This window comes from Indicator indicator, chromosome 10, assembly GCF_027791375.1.
Source record: "Indicator indicator isolate 239-I01 chromosome 10, UM_Iind_1.1, whole genome shotgun sequence".
Lineage (NCBI taxonomy): Eukaryota > Metazoa > Chordata > Aves > Piciformes > Indicatoridae > Indicator > Indicator indicator.
This window is the reverse complement of record NC_072019.1, coordinates 2,015,201-2,031,298: the sequence shown is the minus strand read 5'-3', so window position 1 is coordinate 2,031,298 and position 16,098 is coordinate 2,015,201. Positions and strand designations below refer to the sequence as shown.

At 38.9% G+C, this 16,098-nt stretch overlaps 1 protein-coding gene across 1 annotated transcript in view; it reads right to left on the bottom strand.

Annotated features, from left to right (window-relative positions):
• Positions 1 to 236: 236 nt before the first annotated feature.
• Positions 237 to 16,098, bottom strand: part of CDC73 (cell division cycle 73) — a 106,395-nt gene continuing 90,533 nt past the window's right edge. Inside the window, exons 11-17 of the mRNA XM_054384098.1 lie at positions 14,681 to 14,738; positions 11,660 to 11,695; positions 11,199 to 11,286; positions 7,551 to 7,712; positions 5,258 to 5,358; positions 1,672 to 1,813; positions 237 to 471 (exon numbers count right to left, since the gene is read on the bottom strand). Of these exons, the coding sequence (XP_054240073.1) occupies positions 435 to 471; positions 1,672 to 1,813; positions 5,258 to 5,358; positions 7,551 to 7,712; positions 11,199 to 11,286; positions 11,660 to 11,695; positions 14,681 to 14,738 (624 nt within the window). The 3' untranslated portion in view covers positions 237 to 434. The remainder of the gene's footprint in view (positions 472 to 1,671; positions 1,814 to 5,257; positions 5,359 to 7,550; positions 7,713 to 11,198; positions 11,287 to 11,659; positions 11,696 to 14,680; positions 14,739 to 16,098) is intronic.

The window sequence follows — 16,098 nt, the reverse complement described above, 5'->3', positions numbered from 1 at the left end:
GACACACAGGGACACACACACACATATATACACACACACGTGCGCACACGCACGGTTTGAACCTGCAGTGAAGATCCATCTATTTTCTAATTAGGAACAAAACACAGTTATTTAAAAATGTGGCCTAAATTTAAACAAAACCAAAGAGAAGAAACTGCTGCTATCAAAATATACAATTTGGATTGCAGACTAGAAGGCTAACAACATTAAAAAAATAGTTTTAAGCAAAACCCCTTTGCTTCTGAGTCACGACAGGTATCGACCTGCCATAGCGTGAAGCATCCTAACAAGATTTTATAAAAAGTTTCAACTGTGACCCTTCTTCATTTGCAAAGTTCTTGACATATCACATAGTGCGAGCTCTGGTCTCCAAACTGGATCCCCTTTCGTCTTTCTCAATTCTTACTTCAGGAAATAAATGGCAGCTGAAGGATTCAGAATCTCAAGTGAGATTTGTGCTTTACCATATACCTGGGGGGGGAAAAAAAAAAAAATTAACAAGAGGATGTTAATGCTCTTCTGGTATTTGTAGAGAATTTTACTCTCTGGAATAGTATGCACAGACAAAATTACTGGAGAATTAGCAAGTTGCCAAAGAGATGCAATGTCTTATACGTCATACAGCTCTATATATTATGCACAATATTTGTCCCACTAAAAGACAGTCAGCTAAAAACTTTGCTGTGAAGAAAATACACGTTTTCCAAGGCATCAGGTGACCTCCAGTATTGGAAGGCTACTGCTTAAGGTAACTCCAGTTCAGTGCTGGAATTCTGACATGCAGTTTAGCTGAGACTTTTAAATAAGAAGTCATAGAAAGTTTGTTGCTTGAAATTATTTTGACAATTCCCATGGGATTTCTCTTTTTGAAATGCAATCATTCAAGCAGTTTGCTGTGCAATCAACATGAACAGATTAAACATTCATGAAATGCATGGGCTTCTCCTCTCACAATATTTCTTCAGCTGCTTCCTATGAAAATTTCTTCTCTATACCATGAAAAAGGTAATGCCATGAGCTTCCTATTCAGAGAGAGTTCTGAACCAGAGGAGCAGAGTCAGAAGCAATGGAACTCTTCACAAAGCTGTCAGTGCTCTCCCATCCCTTGCTTCTCATGAAAGGCAGGGCTAAGCACTCGGAAGGACCCTGAGATACAGAAGAATCACCAGTCCAAAACTCACAATATGCCATATCGTGTTTTACTTTCTTCCTCCTGCATTCAGTGCTGTGGGCTCAAGGGCATCAAGATAAGATAACGCTCTACTTAAGGTGTTTTCTGACCCTTACTCAGCTGTCATCTAGCAAAGATGGGTGTGAGCTCCTAAGCTTATAACTGCAGTCCAAGGGCAGGGGTGGAAAAACAAGGGGAAAAAGTCTACACCACCAAGCTTGTTCTCCATTCCTTTCCTTCTGCCCAAAGGGAGGTGGGGTATTGTGGTGCTGCATCACGATTAATGGCAACTACCCTTCCTTTAAATCCATACATATTACACTTCAGAGATTATTTCAAATACAGCTGTATCCTCAGCAAACCTCTAAAAAGGCAGCATTTGCAAGCTACAACGTAGCTCAGATACCTAAGTTGTACACAATTCCTTCTTGCCGTAAGCTTGCGCTCCCACTGAACATCACAAAAGTATGAGCATAAAGGATTCTCAGCAGCAATCATACCTGTCCAAAGTCTCCCAGAAGCGCAGGAACACTGGCCTGTCCAAGTGCCTTTTGTGGTAGCTCAGTTCTAACACTGTTACATCCCATTTCTGTACATTGGGGTCCAGACGGACTTCATCGTATTTGAGATGAAAAGCTTTGACTACGGGAAGGAGGAAAATATTTAGTGTACAGCCAAAGAGAACTCCCACCCCCACCTCCTTTTTCAGAACACAGCCCAAGAACACAATTAACGAGCCTATCTCTCAAGAACATCAGCTAGCTAATAACAGGCAGTGAGCTCAATAAGGTGGTCTGTGGCTCTCAAGCCAGTACAGGTGTAAGGGAAAGGCCAGACACTATGTTAAGATGCACAGATCCTAGGAGAACAGTAGAAACTCATTGGCAATTCAAGCATATTTTCATTGGGAAACAAAGACCTTCTTTCTGAAAATCCCTGAAATGCCCAACATTTGAAAAAAGAAAAAAAAAAAAAGCCGTTTCTGACACCACTGAGAAGGAATTCTGGCTATTTCCTGGAAGTCAGTGTAAAATAACCCCCCTTATGCTACACAAAGCATTCTGAGTAACTGCTAATTTCCCCTGATGTAGTACTCAGCTAAAAGCAGTAAAATATTAACAGTTATTTTGCTTTTGGGAAGTATTGTCACGTGTGAGTTATGTAAAGCTTAGACATCAACATCGCGAGTATTAAAAGCTTCTTGCAATTCTTACTGATCTCCTTAGCCAAATCATGGATTTGACATAACCAGTGGAAAAATATTTAAGTCATGTAGAATTCCTGTCCTGAAACCCATTTGATGCATTTGTTATTTTGGATATTATTGGAGAAGAAGCTTTACTTCCTGGGCTTGTGGAAACTAATGATTTTGAATTATGTGGTTATATCTTTTCTGGTACCACACTCTTCATTTTTTTTTCTTCCACAAAATCCACCTACAATTTTAGCTAAATGGCTAAAATAAGTAAGTAAGTAAATAAATAAGAAAGATCAGTCCCCTTTTCCAGATACAGGTCAATCCATAAAACAATGTATCTAGGAGCTTTCTAGAAGACTGGTATCTGAAATTATCTTCTTTTTTTTCAGTTAAACTAAAGAAGTGATTGATTATCTGGCTTGTACTACTACCAAGTGAACTTCCAAGCTTTGTGAGTGAAAAGTAAAAATATACACCCATTATCTTTGCTATACAATGTTCCATGTTTTAAAATAAGTCCAGAGAAAGCAAATAAGGATATGCTGGGGCTATGCATTTATGGAAAACTTAACACCTGACAGAGGTTAAACACCACTGAGCAGGAAACAACCCACTTCTGAATCTGACAGAAATCAATATTAATACACACTGATGTGCTCTAGCAGCAAAACCTTGAAAATGGTATGCAAAATTAAGTATTTGTTCATTAAAGTGATAAAAATTTTATCTCAAACATTTTGCAGATGCAAAAATTAAGCTTGTTTGCTTTGTGGACATTAAACACTCCGATCAACTGTAAAGAAAACTATGGAGAAAATAATTCGCTAACAAAAGACAATGTGACAAAATGATGGAACGAATGAAAGCAGTTTGAAAGGCTCTGGTCCAATACAGATTTTGGTGAGGAACTCCTTGTGGTAAGCTACATGTCTGTCTTCCAACATGACAATGATAAGCTTGGAATATTTGTATACCAGTGACTTACATGAAGAAATGCAAACTGCAAACCACACCTATGGAGACAATTGCAGACTCTAATGACAGCTTCAGGTAAAGGTAAACACACAACCAGAGTGCTGCTGCCTGTGTTCCTCTGTTTACACTGCTTTGGAGTGACTGAAGTAATTTGGAGAAGCCCTACAAATACTCTTACCTGAAAAATATCTAAAAAATACCTGACTTTGAGATGATGGAAGGCAGTTGTAAAATTAAAAAAGGCCCATTTCAATGTATCCTTGAGAGTCAAGCAACAACACTCAAAAAAAAAAAAAGAATTTGTACACCTTCAAGACTGCACTACACAGGCCACTATTTTGATCTTCTGGCACAGCAAAGACTTAAAAAATGTCAAAGCAAAGCACAATTCCTATGGCACTCTATACATTTATATACAATGTTAAAATAGGAACAAGCATGCAACTTCTAGCTAGACCTTAAGTATTTAACAGCATTTGTCCTAGTTTTGCATTTCACAGTTTCCATTTCATCTCCATATTCATTATGAAGTCTGATTTTCTACATTCATTAGTACCTTTTGTTAAACTGTCTCTCATGGTGTATTATTTTCTTTTACGCTGACCTTTGAGCTCTTTCTCTCTCTCCCTGTTCATTCTCAATCTTAAGCAACTCATTCTATTTGCTTGTTCACTGACACATCCTTTGCCCTCTGTCTGACTCCTTCCTTTTTTTTTTTTGCTCCTTACCAAGTCAGCATTTGCTTTCCAGCTTTTATTACACATACCAAGTATGTGCACACACGCAACCTGAGGAAACTTGTTTCCTCATCAGCCTGACTGGAAGATGACAGACTGAACCGAGTTAGGTTTTTTTTAGGGGGTTTGTTTGTTCTTTCTTTTCTTGTGTGTATGCCTTGGTTAGGTGTTGGGTTTTTTTTATTATTTTTAAATCTGTAACTCAGAAACTGCTGGGCACTATAAAGAGGTCTCTTTTCTAAGACAGCTTCACAGTGAAACAACAGAGAACGGAAGCTGACAGTTTCTTTAGCTACGATCATGCACCTTACTGTCAGAAGAGCTAAGTGGGCAAGAGAAGTGCAGCATCTCAAAGCATACTGGGCATAATTGTGGCAACTGCCATGAAGCTGTTTAGTTCTCTATGGTGGTAAAATCTTGCTCACCATTTAGAAGTTTTTGTATCTTACTGAACTCTCAAGTTTTTGTGAGATACCAGGTAATATTTGTAAAGCTTTCTTAGTGAGACTGTAGGTGATTTATCCTCTGTTCAAAGAAGTAATGAAACCTGCAGACAGCCTGTAAAGCTCCTATGATGTGTATTAGAATACTTCATAGATAATTTCACCTTTTTTTTTTTTTTTTAATAGAAGCTTGGGAAGTAAATTTATACACTAGTTCTTTTGGAACTATGTAAAGTTGTAAAGATGACTGCTATGAGAAGATTTCCATGAGCTTCCACAGAACAGAAGAACGGTCAAGGGCACAACAGGTCATCTGTGTGAAGACCTAAACCCCTACCCTCTCAACCACCTGAGTCCAACAGCACTTTGGCAGTACTTGGAAATACTTTTCCAGGTAATTAGTGATAGAACAAGAGGGAACGGCCTCAAGCTGCCACTGGGTAGGGTTAGACTGGACTTGAAAAGAATGGTCAGGCATTGGAATGTGCTGCCCAGGGAAGTGATGGAGTCCTCAAGCCTGGATTTGTTTAAAGGTGGTTTGGATGTGGTGCTTGGGGCTATGGTTTAGGGGTGAGCCTTGTGGAGTAGGGTTCTGGGTTGGACTTGGTGATCCTGAGGGTCTTTTCCAACCTGAATGTTTCTGTGATTCTGTGACAACAACAAACACCCCACAGAAACTGAAAAAGAACAATCACTGCAAAACCAACTTAACATAAAACAAAACCCCACTTACTCTTTGCAAAGATATCAACAGGTGATCCATCAGGCAAGAGCCAAGGCCAGCCTTTGAACTGCCAAGCAGGACCTTGTACAAACACTGCCACCACACGATCCCTACAAACACAGAGAGATGGACGTGTTGATGGCCTTGAGCATTTCAATTCCACGCTTTCTTAAGCAGGCAATACACATAACAGTTTCTTATTTTAGTAACAGCAGTAGAGCACATTTGACAGCCACAACTCCAGCACAAGTGGAGTTTATTTTCTGTTAAGCAAAAATATCCCCAAACAACCCGTGTGATATTTCCAGACTTGTAGCTCCATCCCTTTGCAGCAAGCAGCTTGGTTTCTCATGTTACATTCAGAGGAAGTCAAACAGTGTTTATTTCTGGTCATTGTTACTTTGCTTTTAGAGAGTGTCCAACGTTTTAGAGATAACACAACAATGTAAACTAATATGCATCAATTTAAAAGCTTTTACTCTGGATAATGTTAACATATTCTGAACATTAGGAGAGACAGCTGCTGCATTCCTGCAAAGATCATCATTTATTTTAAGGGTAAATAACCATTTTACCTACAGTCTAAAAAAATGAATATGGGATTAAGAGGAAGTTTGTACATTAATACAATTTGAAAAAAACCTTTGACAACTGATGACCTCCCATGTATGGTCTATGGTCTATCTTTTTCCAACCCCTCTCTGGCAGGGGGATTGGAGTCGATGATCTCCAGAGTTGCCTTCCAACCCCTAACATCCTGTGATTTATATCATCAAACCAGGGTTCCTACCTGCTAGACAAGTAATTACCTCCCTAACCTAACCCCCAAACGTAATTCATTTTAAAGCCTAGCAAATCCCAAATGGAATAGAATAATCAAGGTAGAATTTCTTCTGTTTGTTTTAAAAAACAGACTAAAGTTTTGCCATTTAAAATGATCACAGTATCCCAGTATATCAGAGGTTGTAAGGGACCTCAAGAGATCATCAGGTCCAACCCCCCTGCCAGAGCAGGATCACTTAGGATAGTAGATGTTGCAGATTTTGTAATCACTAACAGAAACAAACAAACAAACAAACAACCCTCTAGCAGTATTTTTTAGAAATCTTAATTTCTAGATAGTAGTATCTGATTTTCCCTTGGAGAAAAACAAGCTAAAAACCCTACCCTAGACCATGACCTCTTTGGCCAGAAGCACTTAAAGAACCATTTTAGATGGCTCTCAAAGGTTTCATCATTGAACAGTTTAAATGGTAGTTGATATTTAGCGGTTCAAAGCGTTTCTCTCCATTAAAATCATAGAATCGTAGAATGATCTGGGCTTAAAGAGACCTCCACAGCTCATCCAGTCCAACCCCCCTGCACTCAGCAGGGAGATCTCCAACTAGATCAGGCTGCCCAGGGTCTCATCAAGCCTCACCTTGAGTATCTCCAGGGAAGGGGCCTCAACCACCTCCCTGGGCAACTTGTTCCAGTGATCCATTCCCCTCATAGTAAAGAACTTGTTCCTAACACCCAATCTAAATCTACTCTGAAAGTTATAAACCCACCAGAAATGTCATCACGCATGTCTAAAATCTTCACGTTTGTGAGGAAGAAGTAAAAAAGTTGCTGATCTCATTGCATGAAATAAATAAAAAAGATTTCTCCAGAATTTTCCTGCTCCAAGACAAATATATTTTCATAGCATAAAGAACGGCCTAGAGACAACCTGTTCCCAGCTTTTTCTTAAAAGCAAAAGCTATGAATCCCTTTCCATAACTGAGGCTCCCCTTTCAGAAGTAAGCTTCCATCACTGATTCCAATTCAGTGAGTCTGCTTCAATACTGAAATCCCAGTTCAGTCTTCACTAACAGATGTGTTTCCTTTCTTAAACTATAAAAAAAAGTTAGAATGTCAGAGGCTGAAGGTCTGCAAACCTATCTTCTCAACAAACATTCAGAAAGCAGACAAGAAAGAAGGATTTTTCTTTGAGATGTCTCAGTGACTTGCACGCTACAGAACCATGAACCAGAAAACTAACATGAAAATTCCTGCTTGAACTCCTGGAACATTGCAGGCAAACCCTATATAAAATTAGTTGTGCTGCTCACACTGCTAAATGTAGAGTGTTGCCATTTCTTAAGATGTTGAAAAATAAGTTCAGTTTCCTATTGTTTTCACCTGAAGGTGCCTATACAGTTGACAAATCCATACATCTGCTATCTTCACATTTTAATGAGTTTAGTAGCATTTTCATGGTTTCCTCCAAATCCTGCATTCTCCTGGTTAAGAAATTATTTAAAGGGGAAATCTACTTTACCAATCCTGTGGCATAAGTTTCAGAGGTTGGTCTACTACTCGATAAGGTACAGTAACGCTGACTGTAGTCCCCCCAGGCTGTATCTGGTCCTTCCTTCTCTGTATTAGAGTTTCATTCTCTCGTTGACAGCCTTGTTTCTTCTTTTCATCTGAGGGTACAAACCTTGGGGAATAAGGGAACATTCAGAAGACGGCAGCAATGCATTTGATGTAATCAGCAGGAACAGTAACAACTTTATCAGAACCTCTCATTATTGGCACCAGTCACTGAAGCGATTTCCTTTCACTGTGCCATGCCACCATCACCGCTTGTTCAGAACCACAAAAAATAGAAGAGCAACATTTCATAAGTGAGATCACAACCTGCAAAATGGCTACAATTCCTTCTTTTCAGTGACCAAGGGTAGCATAGGGAAGCATGAGCACAAAAAACCCCAACTGCCTCCTGGAGCACATTTTAGAGCTCTTGCTCTCAGTCATCACTATTATATTTTCTAAAGAAAGCTGAGATTTTTGGTCAAAAAGGTTGGTGTTTGTTTAGTTCCTTTGACAGATTAAATGCTCAGAAATAAGAGTGATGTGCTGCTCATGTTTATGTTATCTCTATACGATGAAAAAAGAAGCCTTAAGATGTGACCTCCTCAACTGAATTACAGGCCTTCTACTTTACTTCAAAAAAAAAGTTATCAAGAATATTTGCATAGTATGCAGCATGTAAACTGTATATATATCACAATTATACACAGGTATGTCCCCCTATCATAACCTGTGCTTCATCAAATACATTCCACAGACAAATGAGATATCTTAAAGAAAAAAAAAAAAAGAACAAAATCCTAAACCAATAATGGTCTTATCATTGTATCTTTCCTTCTACTCATGACACTTTCCTGTTTTCTATTTCTCTATCCCAAAAGAAAGCATAGCATTAGTGAAAGTAGTGATGAGTTACAAGATGCTAAGCATCATCGAAATGCCAGCAAAATTTAACAAGGAACCTCCCCCTGCCCCCAACATACTGCAGAGCTGTGAAAAGGGTTACTAAAAACCTTGGTGTAACCAGTAAGTTTCTGTCAGTCATCAGCAGCTGTGATTTAACAGCTACTATGGCATTGGATAAAGACTGTCTTGTTTATTTTACAACAACCTAAAGTATCTGTTTGGTTACTTGCAAAAATTCCAGCATTCTAGACAAAAACTGTCCTAAAAGATGGATTCCCAGCTATGAACTGAAGCTTTGATTTTAACTGATCTCTAATTAAAGTTTCAACTAACTTCTGAGCTATGAACCGACTGATCTCTAATTAAAGTTTCAACTAACTTGGTCCTTATTTTAAGAAACTCATAAATAGAGGGAATCCCAAAACTTGCTTCTATTTGAAAGTCCAATACTCATTCTTTATTATCACACGTTTCACAGAACTGTGTTACCTCAGGCATCAGACATGAAAGAGAATTTGGTGGGTCTATAGCCCATGTCACGGGTATCACAGTTTCCATACCCTAACAACCCTGGAGACCTTTCTCCCAGGTTTCTCCTGTACTTCTCAGCAGTCTTCCCTGTGATGGCTCTTACTCTTCCAGCCCTAACAAACCCTACTCCTTGTGCTCTATCATTGATCTCCTCTGATGGCTAATACAAGCAGGCTGTTTACCCTAGAAATAGAAGAAATCTACCTGCATCTTCCTCAGTAGAGGTAAGGGAGAGCATTAATTTGGGTGTGTCTTTTCTATCTGGTCAATATTCATTCCGAAACTCGTGGCCATGACAGGTGTCCTCCAAATCTCTACTCTTCTGTCAAATCAAGCTGAAGGTGAGGAACGAGTTAAAGAAGGCAGTGATTTAAGAGGCAGAAATTAGGTAAGTCTCCTTTCCTTGGGAAACCATCACATATCTATCAATCACATTCTATATCAAGGCTTCAAGGCTAGTTCTACACTCTGCATACCTGAACAGCAAAAACAAACCCTGCAGCCATTCCTAAACAAACTACTTCAATAAATTTAAATGCAAAAAAATACAGGCCAGGTGGTACATTTTCTAGAAGAGTGCTACAACTGTCATGGCTGAATTAATATTTTGCTCTTCTGAATTCTGCTGTTGCACTTCTGATTCATTAACATACCTTACTACTTCATTTTGTCTTTCATACTTGTTTACTACGTCAGTGTCCTCCTCTGAACCCTTAAATTTGATTTCTTTTTTTTTCTGGATCATGTTGCATGCACTCCAACAATCAGCCCCCTCTTGGGGCAGGTCTTGACAAGTTAACTGTAGCTCTGCCCCAGTGGAGCTGAAAACAGCACAAGCCTCTAGCACAGCTATACATAGACATGACACGTAGGTGATTTACTCCATTATAGGTATTCCTGTACCTGAAAGTAACAAATTACTTACATGTAAAACCTAGAGATTGTTGCTGGGAAATATTTTCTTAAACATAAAACCCCATGTAAACAAGCAACATCCTATGACAAGACAATTACACCAGTCCAGTAACTGCTTGCACATTAAACTATAATGCTAAAAGCCAGTCTTCTCCTCAGTTAAATATTTCAGAAGATGCACCAAGAGTCCAGTGTACTTACTGTACCTTTGATGGTATGTGGGAGTAATCTAGGAATTAGAAATGGCTGGAGATCAGAAGGCACAGGGAATCTCACAGCACAGTTTAAAAAACTTCTAGGGCAACTCCAGTAGCAGCACAGAAAGGAGAGTCCACTTTTGAAGAAAAGCAGTCTTATAAAGGACAAGCAAAGTGCTGAAGGTGGAAGGAAAGAAAGCACTCCCCTGTTTGAACATACCACTGGGTAACAACGCATTTCTCCGTGAAAATGACTGCCTGCTTGAGAAAAATTAACCCACTGGCAGTTCTAAATACCATCATCTATTAGACAAGCAGAAAGATGGCTGGTTTGTTGGTTGGGTTTTTTTTTGTTTGTTTTGGGTTTCACCATGAATTTTATCTTATTGTGAAGAAAGTAATTTGCATTGTTGATTGCACTCAGACATAAGGAATTAAGCACTACAATCAGGTGTGTGAGGCAACAGAGTTCAGAGATTCTTCAATATTTCCTGAATGAATCAGCATCAGTATTTCATGGAAATACTTTATTCTTACTTTTGTTGCACGTGACCTTTAAAAAAATTTTCTGTATTGGCACAACCAGCTGACCTGCTCAGCTGTTAAGTGTCATTTGTGTAACACAGAGGCCACCCTTCATTCACCTGCTCCTGGATAACAGTGGTCATTTCCTAATTTTTTTTTTCTGAGCTCCATGTGCATTCTGCCTTCACTTATCTTCTCTAAGGCTTATTCCATTGTAAGGGTTCATTGCTTGGTTGCTTGTGTGTGCAACTCTCTCACACAAAAAACCCAACACACTACAGATATTAGCAAAGGTACTCTAAGACTTTCTTTTCAAACTGCCCATTTGGCCCAGAGTTGCAGCCGTGCTAGAACTGCTTTGCTTTCCCCCTACTACTATTCAAGAGACTTTTTTTTTTTTTTACAAGGGTTGTGTAAAAACTAGGTTCCCCTGAAACAGCAGATACTCCCTCCTCTTGCTTAATTACTAATTTCAAATACTTTGTATTTGAAAACAGGGCTTTTTTTCTTAACACAGGATGTTCTAATTAGCTACTTACTTCAGATCTTGCAGAAGGTCCTTTGCATTAAGCATCGTTATTAAAGAGGTCGTGGCTGCTGGAATAATGATTATTGGAGTTCGAGATCCTGCAAAGATAATAGTTCCATTTGCCTGGGTTGTTCTTTCTGTTGTGGTGCTGGCTTGTTCCCCAGCCCCCCTCTTTTTTTTCATGAAAGAAACTACACATAAAAACAATCCTCTTGCTTAACTGATCGAAATCATTGAAAAATATATATTGTAGTAAGTATGTCCTAAGGAGAAGGCTTTCATTCATCAAAAATAAAAGCATACCTCAGCATCAGGAGTCTCTAAATATGCGTAGGACCCATATTTAGCAAAACAAAATACTGTCTGCATTCCACTGCTTTGTTTACATTGTTGACTGTGATTCCAGCAAAAGACAGAGTGGGAACAACTCACACAAAAATGGAAAGGATTGGGTAAGTAAAACTGACTCACCTTTTTTCTGGTTTGGAGGTGGTCTTGCTTGAGAAACTGAAGAAAAAAGAAAAACAAAACCCACAACAGAAAGTATGTCAGAATGACTAATACACAAATACAAATGTCATTGTAAGGCAACATATCAATGGTTTTAGCCACAGAAGTGAAGGCAGAACAGTCACGGTAGAGTCATTAGATCATTTTCATATATGCAGTATACAAACTGATGAAGGGATGTATAATCTGGGCCTGTGCTCAAAGGCAAACAACTTCTGACCATCTGAAATAGAGAAGTTGTGTCAATCTCCCTTAATTTTACTGAAGCCAGTCATCCTTCTTCATCTTCCTCAGAAGGCTGGGGCACTACACCACTAACAAAAATTGCCACTGGTCTTGAAAAAAGCTGCTTGTAGATCTTAAATTCAATACTGCTGAACTATCAAAAGAACTCTTGCACAACAAACTAATCTTTATAGATCCTCACCTTGTGATTATTGTACAGGATCTATAGAACTTAGCTACCATAACACATGTAGAGCTTTCAACAATTAGAATTTGAATTTCAAGCTGACTCAAGTTAGTTTTGGATTGCAGTTGAGCTACATGAGCTCTTTGAGTGCCAGAATCAGCAAAACTTGACAGATATGGTTAGCACTCAAGAAATAAACCACACAAAAAAATAAACAAACTCTTCCTCCCCAAACCACACAAGCAACCAACATTGTTGAGACAGAAACCAAAGCCTTCCCCTCCCATGCCCTCAAAAATGTTTCCCTCTTCAGCCTTGCAAGTTGTGATTTGCTCAGTATGGGAGATCCTTCATTCCCAAGTTGGAAAAGCATTTGTTTCTTCACTGGTGCTATTACTGAAGGAGACTTCATCTAAATAAACATTTTATGGATCAGTTTTCAGGAATCCTAACTTGAAGAAAGGAGTGTTGTGCTTGGTAATTATTAGCATGTGGTAATCCTAATCCACAAAATGAAAAAAAATATGAGCAGCAGAAAGATTGATACAGACTAACTCGACTGCTACTATGCACGGCAAATTTCGTTAATTGACTTCCAATTTCATGGCATCAACCTGCTCATGTTTATTTATGACCGACTGTCTCAGTAACTTCCTAGAGCAGTATAAATATTCACAACACATAGTTGCCATTGTTGAAGTATTGAGACCAGATCCTTAATTATCTTTTCCTGACACTGTCAAACACACAGATAAATAATTGGCAACGTTATACTGAACTACATGAATTTTGCCTATCCAATGATTTTTACGGTTTTTAAATCAATATATGCCCTTAATGTTAAAAAATTCCTGAAATGTACAGACAGTGGCTGCCCCACTCCACTGCCCTGCAAAAAGGAGGGAAAGTATCCCATCTATAAGAAATCCGATAGATGTACCAAGAAAGCTTAGCAGAAAAAAAATAATCTTAAAATAAAAGCATATCTCAGATATCTTTTCAAATCAGTATAGTACAACTCTTTGGTCCAATTCAACTAACACTTCCACCATGCAAAGTGATACCCACCTGGAAACAGAACATTTAAAATATTTTGACTGCTAAGAACAGAAGAAGCAACTTTTAAAAGTCTCAACCCCCAAAATATCCTAGGATGGGCAGAAAGATCGATGTGGGTTTGTTTTATTGATGCAGGATAGACTTTCTTCATATTACGCCTCCTTTGTCTCTTCAACTTACAATAGACACAAGATGATGGATTAGATTTACCTCAGAGAAGGGCAGTATCAGTATAACCTATGTAACAAACCAAAAAACCCCTAAACGCTTCTGGCAGTTAATGCCCATGAAGTCAGAAGCAGTAGGGAGCTTTGACAACTCAGTCAGATTTCTGTTCTTGCCACTTCTACCCTTTTCATACTGCTGTCAGCTCCATTTGCATTATTATGCACAACAGGGCTAGTGAGATAAGTACGACAGGCAGCATGACCTTTCTAGTACCAAAAGAACCAAACAGAAGCACCTTTGCACAAGATAATTTAGGTATGCTGAGAATATTCAATTACAGAATAGATTTGGTGGGAAGAAATATTTTTTTACAACATTAAGTCTTAGCATTAAATCGTACCAACAAATTTCATGGAATTAGGAAGGCACACACTAAAAACACTTAGTAGGTGAAAGCATTTTTAGTAGTTCTCCACAAGAATACACAGTACTACAACAGTACTTCTAGAAGTATATTAAAAGGTAGCTTACTTTCAAAAAACAAAATCAAACCCAACAATGTCCGTTTTTCAATAGCTTCGTAACAATAATAACAATGATCCTGTTCTTAAACAACACCTTTCACTTGAGACTTCCTTCTTGAAACCTGAAATTGTCATAGCATATAAACTAGGCACAGACACGCACATTGCTGTTTGGAAATGCTGATCCTCTCACATGTGGTCCGTCCTCTTACACTCTAAGGATTTCTCATTAAAATAAAAGAAAACCTATAGTTCTATCTCTGAATGGCAATTCAATCTGACATACAAAATCAACTTGGTAGCTAAAAATCGACTCACTGGGAATTAAAAAGCCAGTCGAGGATTCTGGCCCTATTACAAATACCTTGTGTGACCAGAAGGGTGAAGAAGCAATGATAACACATTTAGACAGAGACTTCTTTCTGACACATTAATAATAGAATAATACATATATATTTTTTTTTTCCTAGATTAGCTTTTCTATTTAGGTTGTTTCTGCTTGGAGTATCGAGGAGCTCTGACACATGTGAGCTGGCATTGTGAACTACCAAGATGATCACCAAGAAGTTCAGCACTTCTTCATTTCAGCAGCACATCCTATCGACAGGCTAATTGGGCAACACGCTGACAAGAATGAACTCAAGCCCCATGGTATAACACTAACCAAAAGGTGATGTGTTATTTCCAACACATATGCACTTAAAGGCCACAAATAAATGATGCTTACGTCCTTCTTCAACTAACTAGAGTTTTAAATGGCAGGTTTTTGAAACTCATGCTTATTTGGAACAGAGTGCAAATGAGAGTCTGCTACCTTACCTGGTCGTGGTACAGGCTGTGCTGCTGGAGTCTGTGTTTTTCGAGCAGAAGCACCTTCCTTTTAAAAGACAAAAGAAGTAACATTAACAGAAGAGGTAACATTAACAGCTGACCTTCTTATTGGTATATGGGGTTTTTAAATGAACACAGAGCTACAGAGGGTAATACGTTTTTTAAAAAGAAAGAAAACAGTGAAAAGATGTGAAACTTTTTCCAGAATCTGTCTTTGACCTGGGGAAGACAGACCACCTCTTGTGAGGAGAGACTGAGGGAGCTGGGGCTCTTTAGCTTGAAGAAGAAGAGACTGAGGGGTGACCTCATTAATGTTTATAAAGATGCAAAGGGTGAGTGCCAAGAGGATGAAGCCAGGCTCTGCTCAGTGATGCCCAAAGAGCAAGGGGCACTGGTGGAAGTTGAGGCATAGGAAGTTCCATGGAAACAGGAGGAAAAATTATTTTCCTGTGAGGGTGACAGAGCACTGGAACAGGCTGCCCAGGGGGGTTGTGGAGTCTCTCTCTCTGGAGATATTCAAAACTGCCTGGATGTGTTCCTGTGCGATCTGCTCTAGGTGATCCTGCTCTGGCAGGGGGGTTGGACTGGATGATCTCTCAAGGTCCCTTCCAGCCCCTAATATTCTGTGATTTTGTAAGCTTTAATCAGCTTACATTTTAACCATCAAATGCCTTTTTTTTTTTTTTTACATTCAAAAAAATCTCATCCATTCATAGTATTGCTTCATTCTACCTATGGTCACTTTCATGAAGTATTAGAAACATAAATCTATGTAACTGGTTACAGAACTTACAAAACAAGATCATCTTACTCTCTGGATGAAAAACTAGGACCAAGAAATTGTAATGCATTCCTGCCTTGAGGAGTTTTAGAGCCCAGAAATCGCACTCTCGTGATAATTAGTTCTGCTCATGCCTTATCCAGTTACCTTAATGCAACAAACAGAAGACCTGCACTACTATTTATTCTTGTTAACTCTGCAGAGTCAACATACCAAGACAACAGTGAGGTCACATATGCCTGGTTTCAAAGCAACACTGAATTCCTGCAAGAACAAATTCTGTTCTGAGTTGCTGCCATGAAACCTCACTGAACAAAACATACATTACCAACACTGTAAACAATTGCGATGTATTCTAACCACTTCAGTTTGCAAGGCTGACAGAAACCCTTTTAAAATGAAACCCTTAATTTTATCTCCCCAGAGAGGTTGTGGAGTCTCCTTCTCTGGAGACTTTCAAGACCCATCTGGATGTGTTCCTGTGCGACCTGTGCTAGATTCTATGGCCCTGCTCTGGCAGAGGGGTTGGACTTGATGATCTCCAGAGGTCCCTTCCAACACTTCACATCTTCTGATCTGAAAATCATTTAAATGCTATATGAAGCATATCCTACAACTGCAAGAT